The following is a 9,687-nucleotide window of genomic DNA, read 5'->3' as shown; positions in this document are numbered from 1 at the left end:
TAGAATTATCTGTTTACTTCTCATAATAAAAGGCTTTTGATTTCTGTATTAGTTTCTTTAAAATTTTACAGTGTTCCCGTTTTTCTACATTTGTACATAATCTTATTGAACCATAAGTTTCCCTTTTGGTTTTACATGACTGTTTTATACCTTTTGTAATCACAGGCTTACTTATAGAATTGGAAGCACTGTTTCTGACTCATTTCTTGGGAAATATTTCTTCAAAAAGAGCACATAATTCATTTATAAAAGAGTTAAATTTAGTATCAGCATTATCATGGCTATGTACTAAAGACCAATCCATTTGCTGCAACCCATGGTTAAGAGTTTCTTTTGCCTCTTCATTCATTACTCTTATGAATTTCCATTGAGGAAATTATTTTTTGAACAGATTGACATAATGAAGAGTGAGAATTTGTCCATCATGATCTGAAAGCCCACATATAACCCGCCTGACAGTATAATTCTGATGTCTACTTGCATCTAAAAATGTTATCTATCATAGTTTGGGAATCGGATATAATTCTTGTTGTGAAGTTTATTACTAATATCAGATTATGTGGAGGGTCCTATGCCAGAGTGAACCAACTACAAATTTTGACTTTTAGGTTAGCTATTGATAATGGTGCAGAAAATTATAAAGATTCATATGGCAAAACAAACCAGGACTCTTGAGGGACACTGAGCGATTTTTTTAATCGGGCACTTCTGGAGTGTCTCAGATCTACATTTATCTCTGGTGCCACTCCAGTAACAAGAAGGCAGAAGGCATTCATTGGCCAAGATGGCGGCGCGTGTACAAGTGCTAAGAAAAAGCTCCGCAACTTTCGGCATTTTAGAATCAATCAAGTGTATATCGTGTGATGAAAACGTGCTAAAAGGTATCAGATTAAGTTCGGAAGTACACAGATGGTATGATTTAGAGTGTATAGCGCAGGTGATCACAAAAAGTAACATGTGTAACTGTGAACCTTACTGTAACGATGAAAAAGCAGCAACGGAAATGCGTTGTTTAGGACCAGAAGAAAACGTGTACTGGAACAGGACATCACAGCATTAAGGGCATATACCAGTAAGTTGGAACATATGGCACAGTGTTTATCAGTGTTTGCAGAATCAAAACGTACGGACAATTACGATAGCATAGGGCGAGAGAAACACTCGCCAAAATCTTTAAGTGAGCCAGTCCTTGCTAACCAATAAAAACAGATACGGGTGCTTAAATGTAGACACTGAATTTATAGATGTGCGTCAGCATATATTAAAGACTGTTTTAAGTGGTCAATTACACCCTAAAAACCGCAATCTCGTGTTTAACTACGGGCGAGAAAAATGTTACGAGAATATAAACAAAACTGCCGTTGAAACAAGTGCTCCGGAAAATATTATCATAAGCAAAACAAAGCATGGGGTATCAAATCGTAATAGCATACAAATTGCATTATATGCAGACAGTCACGGCAGAGGAATTACCGAAATTTTGCACAACAAGTATGGACTGAAAGTTACAGGATACATAAAACCGGGCGCTCATATGCAAGAAATCGTTAAAAATTGTATGCCAAAAAACGAAAAGAGTGCGTCACAGACCAAATGCATTATAATCCTTGGTGGTGCAAATGAGCTGTAATTTGTTTGTATAATGCACCAACTGGTGATATGAACAACTTGCTAAAAAGTTTAGAATCAGCTAGTCCATAGAAACAGAAGTATAATTCTATGTGGCGACTTCAATATAGACTTTTCAAAAGAGTCCAACCAAAAAACAGATTTGCTGAGCCTCCTGTTAACCTACAACTTGCAACCTACAATAAAAACCCCAACACGGACCACAAAAAATTCCTCCTCTACAATTGACCAGATTTTTATAAATGTGCAAATAAAATTTCTCGCAGAAACACTTAACACAGGTTTTGGGGACCACGCAGCACAGAAACTTACTGTTCAGCTACAAAACCAACTTAACCTAAGGACAGGCATAACAAAAACGGGTAGATGTTACAGTGATGAGAACATAAATTACTTTCTCTGTTCATTAAGCAAAGAAAACTGGGAAGAAATATATAAGTTTTCAAATACTGATGATAAATTTGGCAGCTTCATCAGGAACTTCACCTACTACTTTGAACTTTGCTTCCCCCTTAAAAAAAAAGGAAGATACAAGTAGAAAGTAAGAAAAAGAACTGGATTACCAATGGGATACGAATATCAATAAACAAGAAAAGACTACTTCACAATTTGTAAAAAAAAAAAAAAAAACAAAAAAACACGTCTCCAGAGTTTGACACATATTTCAATAGCTACAAAAAAATTCTCAGTAGGGTTATAAAACATGCAAAAAGAATAGCAAATGACAGCTACATAAAAAATAAAATGAAAGCCATGTGGAATGTTGTAAAGAGGGAAACAGCAGCACAACAAAATGAATTACTACATATTAATCTCTCTGAAGGTACAGGTATATTATCAGACCCCAGAAAAGTTGCAAATAAATTTAACTCTTACTTTACACAGGTAGGAGAAAATCTCGTTCAGCAAAGCCTAAAATGTACAAAAAGAAACAAATTCAGGTGCAAGTCAAGTGAAAAGTCTCTATTCCTCTATCCTACTAATGAGAAGGAAATGTTAAATATAATAAAGGAGCTCAAATAAAAACACTCATTTGGTGTAGACAATATTCCCGACTTTATCATAAAAAAATGTGCACCCTCCATAGTCAAGCCTTTAGTCAACATCTGCAACTGTTCACTATCAGAAGGTGTTTTCCCCCAAAAATTAAAAATAGCTAAGGTTAAGCCCCTCCATAAAAAAGGGAAAAAACAGATGTATCAAATTATAGAACCATATCACTCCTATCTGGCTTTTCAAAAATAATGGAGAAAATTTACTACAAGAGGTTAATAAATTTTATAGAAAAAAATAATTATTTTTCAGAGTCGCAGTGAGGTTTCCGTAAATCCAAATCAACTGAAACTGCTATTTTTGCATTCCTTAATGAAGCTCTAAATGCAATTGATAATAAAGAACATATTTCTGCTGTCTTTTTAGACCTCTCAAAGACGTTTGATGTTATAAGTCACAACATCTTGCTTACAAAACTGGAATACGTAGGAATCAGGGGACCAGCCCTTGAGTGGATGAAGTCCTATCTACAAAACAGAGAGCAAATAGTAGAACTTGCATTCCAAGAAAAGGATAATGTTTACTCCTCTTACTCAGAAAAACTCTGTAATAAATATGGTGTACCACAAGGTCCCATACTGGGACCAGTCCTGTTTTTACTGTTTGTAAATGACCTGGAACCAACAAGCCCACATCAGAAGTATGTTAAATTTGCAGATGTCACAAATGTTTTAATAAAAGGAACGACCGGCCAAGAGTGACAAGACGAAATCAAAATGTGCACCTAAGATATTTCAAATTGGTTTTCTGAAAATGGTTTAATAATAAATATCCAAAAAACACTTACTCTGCATCTCCACACAGTACAGAATAAGTATCCACAAACACCACCGATTGAGTTATCCACTAAAACTCTGGAAAATGTAAGTGCTACAAAGTTCCTTGGAATATGGATCCAGCAAGATCTGAAATGGGTTGAACACACAAAGTACATAACAAATAAAATGAACACTATCTGTTATTGCACAAAAATTCTCTCAGGTTGCACATAAAAGGAAACAGTAAAAAATGTCTACTTTGCCAAAGCAGAATCTCTTCTCCGCTACGGCATAATCTTCTGGGGAAACACAGGTGCTAGCAAAAGTTGTTTCACAGCCCAAAAGAGAATTGTACGAGCTATGGTAAATGCAGATCCCAGAACCTCATGCAAGCCTTTGTTCAAAAATCTAAAAATACTTCCACTACCTTGTTTATATATTTTGCAAGCAATAATTTTCATGAAGAAAATGCTAGATGAAAAAATCAACTTGTACTTAAAAACCAGAGTGTTCACTGCCACAATACAAGAAGAAACCAGGACATACATGTCCAACATTCGTATACAAAACTAAAACAAAATGGACCACTCCAAGCAGGGAACAAACTGTGCAACAAACTACCAACTGATATAAAAACAATCAAACATATTCCAACATTTAAAACAGCTGTCCAAACCTACCTTCATCAGAAATGTTATTATAGTATTGCTGAATATCTAGCAGACTAAAAATATAAATGCTTAGATCGTTGTTGAAGACCTAATTTGTATAACCTTGTTAAACAATAGAATTGTATACTTCCTGTATTGAAATCAAACAGATATATAGCTCATATTGGGTAAAGTATGTATGTAAACTGGAAAACATGTAAAAATTTACTATAGTATAAACATATAAATCTGTTCACTCTCTGTTTTTTTCCTAATTTGCACAGACTGTGATGTTTAACAACTCGCAATGTAAATTATGAATGTATACGTGCATATTTTAGTTTATAAAATTGACTTGTCCAATATCAAAATGTACCTTGTGCAAACATGATTTAAATGGACCAATAAAAATAGAAATAGAAGTTGCATAGAGGAGTTCAGAAGAGTCAAATGACAGTAATGTTGACACTGAGTGTGGTTTCAGCGACGAATATGTGCCATCCTCACGTCAATCAAGTAGTGAAGGTATGTTTTATACTTAAAACTGCATAAATTTGGGTAAGAATGGTGTACAATATAACTTCGTTGCTTGCGATTATTGAAGGCTAAGTGAACTAACTACATGATGATGTGCTGTGTTACCATCTAGGGAGTAAATTGTGAACTACGTAGTGGAATACTCAAAACTATCGATAGGGGCATGTTCCTGATCGATTATTACAGTAGCTGAATATCGAGAATGCAGGCAGCGTTAGGAACGTAGTTGGTACACTTTGGCAGATGAAATATTTGAAAACGCATCGTTTTGACTGCACATCTGTTGTCAACTTTTATTTAACTATTTTACTTGCGAAACTGTATTCGTAATTATGTAACTGGAGAACATGTACGCTATAGTTTTACATTAAGAAACATTTTTATTTTTTGCAGAATCCAAAGAACCAATTACGGTGAAGCGCAAGAAAAGCAATCTAGGTAACTGGAAAAAGAATGTTCGGAAGACTGGCAAAAACAGCGGAAATGCATTTATATCATCGACGGGACAAACGGTAATGGGAAAAACGTTAAAGGGCTACCGCTGTACATGTCGTCGCAAATGTGATGAAAAAGTCTCACTGCAGGATCGACAGTTATTTTTTGATACATATTACAGTGATGGGCGGTATGAAACACAAACAGCTTTGATTGGACGGCCTGTAAAATCCTTCATTTTGAAGATACCCTAAGAACATTTACTCGGCATTATCTTCAGGTGATGTGAAGGTTTGCAAAAATATATTCCTAAACACACTCTGTGTTAACTGTGCAAAGATTCACAGAGCTCTTCTGAAACTGAAATCTGGTCAACCACAAGACACAAGATGAAAACATGAGCCACATAATAAATGTCCTGAAGAAAGAATTCGTCGCATCAGAGATAATATTAATTCATTTCCATGCTATAGCGGCGACTATTGTCTGAAGGATAGTCTCGATAGGAAGTATCTCTCGTGTCACCTCAATTTGAGCTAGATGTACAGACTGTATAAAGAGCAACTGATATCAGAAAATGCAGTGTCTGACATTGTGTCACAATCGTTGTATGAAAAAGTTTTCAAAACTAAGTTCAACCTCTCATTTAAATTGCCACACAAATACACATGCAAGAAACTGATATCTTTCAAAATAAAACCAACTCTCTAAAAGCACTAGAGAACACTTCTGACAATGTGAAAGCTCTTGAAGATGTAAAGATGAAAAGAGAGCTACATCATCGACAGGTTGACCTTGCAAGGTCAACACTACGAAAAGACAAAGAGAAAGCAATAAATGGTGAATGCACAGTCCTTGCGTTTGATCTGCAAAAGACAATTTCGCTCCCAAAAGTTCCCACTGGAGTTGTGTATTACAAACGTCAACTTTCTTGCTTCAATTTGGGTATCCATGATATGGGTACATCCAGAGGAACTATGCACCTTTGGCATGAGGGAATAGCAGGTCGAGGACCAGATGAGATAGGATCGTGTCTTATGAAACACCTAAATGCTAATCCCACGAAAGAAACTGTTGTGTTTTTGTCAGACTCTTGTGGTGGCCAAAATAGAAATTTCAAACTGGTAACAATACTAATGCGTATCGTTCAAGTTCCTGCTCAGCATGTCAAAGAAATCATTCAAAAATTTTTAATTCCAGGCTACAGTTATCTGCCCAATAACACTGATTTCAGTCATATTGAGAACAAGATGAGATGCAACCAAAAAATTTACTATATGAATGAAATCCTGAACATAATGGAAACATGCAGAGTCAAAAAACAAAAGCTTGGTGTGGTGGAAATGAAATGTGATGATTTCTTCAGCTCTGAGAGCTTAACATCAGTTTTAAGAAACAGGAAAAAAGTTGATGGACTAACTGTAGCTTGGATGAAAATAAGATGCATCAGATTAAGCAAAGAGAAGCCCAACGTAATGCAGTTCAAGTACACACACAATGATGATGTGGTGTACTATGAAATTAGTTTCTCTAAACGAGCTAGAGGTCGGACACCCAATCTTCACCACATAGCACTGAACCTCAAGTATCCCAGAGGAAGACCACTTACGAGTGCAAAGTAGAAAGATCTTGAGTCAATGCTGTGCTTCATTCCTATCTACCATGATTTTTACAAGAACTTGCGAAGTGCTGCAGAGATAGCTGGAAATTCCAGTGAAAATGGGTTATCAGAAGATGAATGAGATTCCTGAAAATTCTATATAAAATGTACCAGACACAGTTTCCTTATAGTATATGACGTTTTCTGTTCAAGAATGAAACAATACTGCTATAAACATAACGTGTGACAAAACAAAAGTGCTTTAATAGTTACATCTGTGCTGAGACAATGTACTTATTCAAACTTTATTTCACTTCCTTATAATCACCATCATTTTTTCAGACCTGTAATATGTGCATTTTGATTGAAAAGCCAATAAACAAGATTCAGTATATGTTACTATCTGTTGAAGATCGTTTACTGCCCTCAATTTCTCATCAGATTTTTTTTTTTTCTGTAGTTGAACTTTAGAGCAGAATATCTCGAAACATGTAATTTGTAGTTGGCTCACTCTGGCGTTGGACTCTCCATGTAAGGTCATCACAATCTCATAGTCAATTTCATTCTTATTTTCTGTCATAAAGTTTATATTTAAATCACCTAAAACTACAATATCCTTTGCTTTTGAAAGTAACCCTGACAGAAGGAGTTACATTAAATGTAGAAAAGTTTTTGTGTCACTTGAAGGAGCCCTGTAGACAGCCAACACTATTATTGTGTAGAATTTAGTTATTATTTCTGTTGCACAGTCCTCAAATTGTTATTCCGTAGCATAAATTCCTTCTCCATCTTTGTCTTTACTTTCCCTACAGTAGCATGTTACTAAACCATAACTTACTATAGATCGTCAGGAACATTTATCAGTGACATGGTGCTCAGTTAAGCACAGAATCGAGCATTATTTATACTGTCCTTTTCATTAGAGCCTAATGTTAATAAGAAGTTTATCTGATTTGTATAAGAGGCCCCTTATATTTTGATGACAAAAAGAGGTGCCTTCTTGCTTTTTCATTCTATTAGTGCTGTTACCTGACTGAGAATCCACTGGAGTCTGTCTTGAGACAGAAGGGTAAAGACACTTGACACTACCTACTTTGTCCCTTCTTTTTCTTCAGGCCCACACATAGAAAATCGTTGAAATGAGAAAGAGTCTCAGCATTTCTTCTGCCCAACGACCTTCTATATTTTGTTGTTGATGGTGTTGTTGTGTCTGGCACTTCAATGTTGGTTCTGCCACTAGTGTTGTGTTTTTTTTGTGAACTTCGAGTCTTCTCGTTTATCTTGTTTTCGTCTAAAATACTATTTGGATGATGAAGAACTGTAGTTTTTTTGTCGTTGAAATAGCTGTCCTCTGTTCTTTCTGTTAACATTTCGTCTTTTTTTACATGCTTTGCTAGTGCTGATGACAGTTCTAATGTTTTTACCTTTTTTTGAAGTGTTCGTTATGGAGTCAGGCGATGGCGATGCAATTATCGTTTCGGTTTTGAATTTACTTTGGTGTTTTTTTTATTACCTTACTTATCAGGTTTGCCAGATATTCTTTCCCGAAGGTGAAGTCCGTGTTGCGTGTGGATCCCACTCTCAATATCGCTTGTATCAACGCATTTCACGTTTTTAAAATGTCTGCAGATTATTGTAAACTGATTGTTGGCACTTTAGATTTGCCTGTTAACACATGACCATCTTACAAGATAATAGCGATGCGGAATATTTACCATTATTACGTTAGTATGGGTGAGGTTTCTCAGACACTGTTTAAGATCGCGCGTTGCACTCGCTGTTTCATTTTTGTAGATGTCGTTTGCGCCTCCCTGAAGTATAACGAAGTCTTTATCGTGCAGATTTTTTGCTAAGTGGGGCTCCCGGATTCACTATACCACACGAATATGTTTAAGTTGTTTCTTTTAGTTTACCACGACCATGGCTGTCTGAAAACACAAACAGTTTACTGTTATTGGAGTTCACGATGTGCGAATCGTTTTGTATTGTTTTACTAAACACGTCGGCACATTTACATTGACGTCATTCACGCTTGTTTGCGTCAATAAATTTTCTTCTCTTACCTTATTCACAGTGCCTTTTTGCTTTTTCTCATCTTTCATGCGAACGGTAAGTTGTATTTTCACTATCGGCGGTAGAAAGTACTTGAAATGTGTTTTCGTGCACAAAGCTTGCGTAACTTTTGAAGGTTTTCCGAATTTGCACTTTGGTCTTGCTGTTATTGCACTTTACATTTGACCATTTTTCCGTAACGGACGAAGTTGTATTTTCGAAATATCCGCTTTCAAACTGTCGATTATGAACTGTAAGCTCGTTGTGCATTCATTCAGTTTCGTGATTTCGTCCACACAATTTTCACACGATTTTTTTAAGGCAAAATGTATGTTTTTCTGGAAGGACACTTGCTTAACTTTTATTCTAGCCGCCATCTTGATAAGCCTTTTGATTTACGATGGAAGATGGTTTACATATATGAGGAATAGGACTGGACCCGAGATTGAACCTTGGGGAATCCCATATGTTGTGTTGTCATATGTCAAGTAAGCAGCAGTAGTATAAAATAGTCATTGAACCAGGTGAGAAAAAAAAAATTATGATCCGTGAAAAAAAAGACCCAGATTCTGAGCAAGCTTCAAAACTCCACAATGAGGCAGTTGTCTACAAGATAGTTAGTACTCAAATAAGTATTTGGCTGGGATGTGATGCAACTGCTCTGTTTAATGCTCCGATTGGGTTGTTACTGTAGGCTGACACTTGTACACGGCAACAGAATGATACAATGTAAATTTATTTTATTATTGTGATTTAGCTCATATGTTACAAGTTTACTTCATTGTCATTTAATTAAACTACGATTACACTGTGATTTTGCTCATACATGTTCACCTTGGTAATATAAAACAGCAATTCTTAATGTGTGTATAAAGTACGCCTAGCGCCCGCACATGGTATTAAAATCAGCACATCCACTTGAGGGTTAAGGAAGACTTATTAAGGAAAGGATACAGTTAAGTTGAAGTATTTG

General features: G+C 35.9%; 1 protein-coding gene across 1 annotated transcript; it reads left to right on the top strand.

Annotated features, from left to right (window-relative positions):
- The first annotated feature begins 774 nt into the window (after positions 1-774).
- Positions 775-7,056, top strand: LOC126336145 (uncharacterized). The gene is made up of 2 exons (XM_049999638.1): positions 775-1,072; positions 5,021-7,056. Exon 2 carries the CDS (start codon positions 5,731-5,733, stop codon positions 6,682-6,684), a length of 954 nt encoding a protein of 317 aa, XP_049855595.1. The 5' UTR covers positions 775-1,072; positions 5,021-5,730; the 3' UTR covers positions 6,685-7,056.
- The last annotated feature ends 2,631 nt before the right edge of the window (positions 7,057-9,687 follow it).

The sequence above is a fragment of the Schistocerca gregaria genome, chromosome 2 (genome assembly GCF_023897955.1).
Source record: "Schistocerca gregaria isolate iqSchGreg1 chromosome 2, iqSchGreg1.2, whole genome shotgun sequence".
Lineage (NCBI taxonomy): Eukaryota > Metazoa > Arthropoda > Insecta > Orthoptera > Acrididae > Schistocerca > Schistocerca gregaria.
This window is presented reverse-complemented; position numbering and strand designations above follow the sequence as displayed.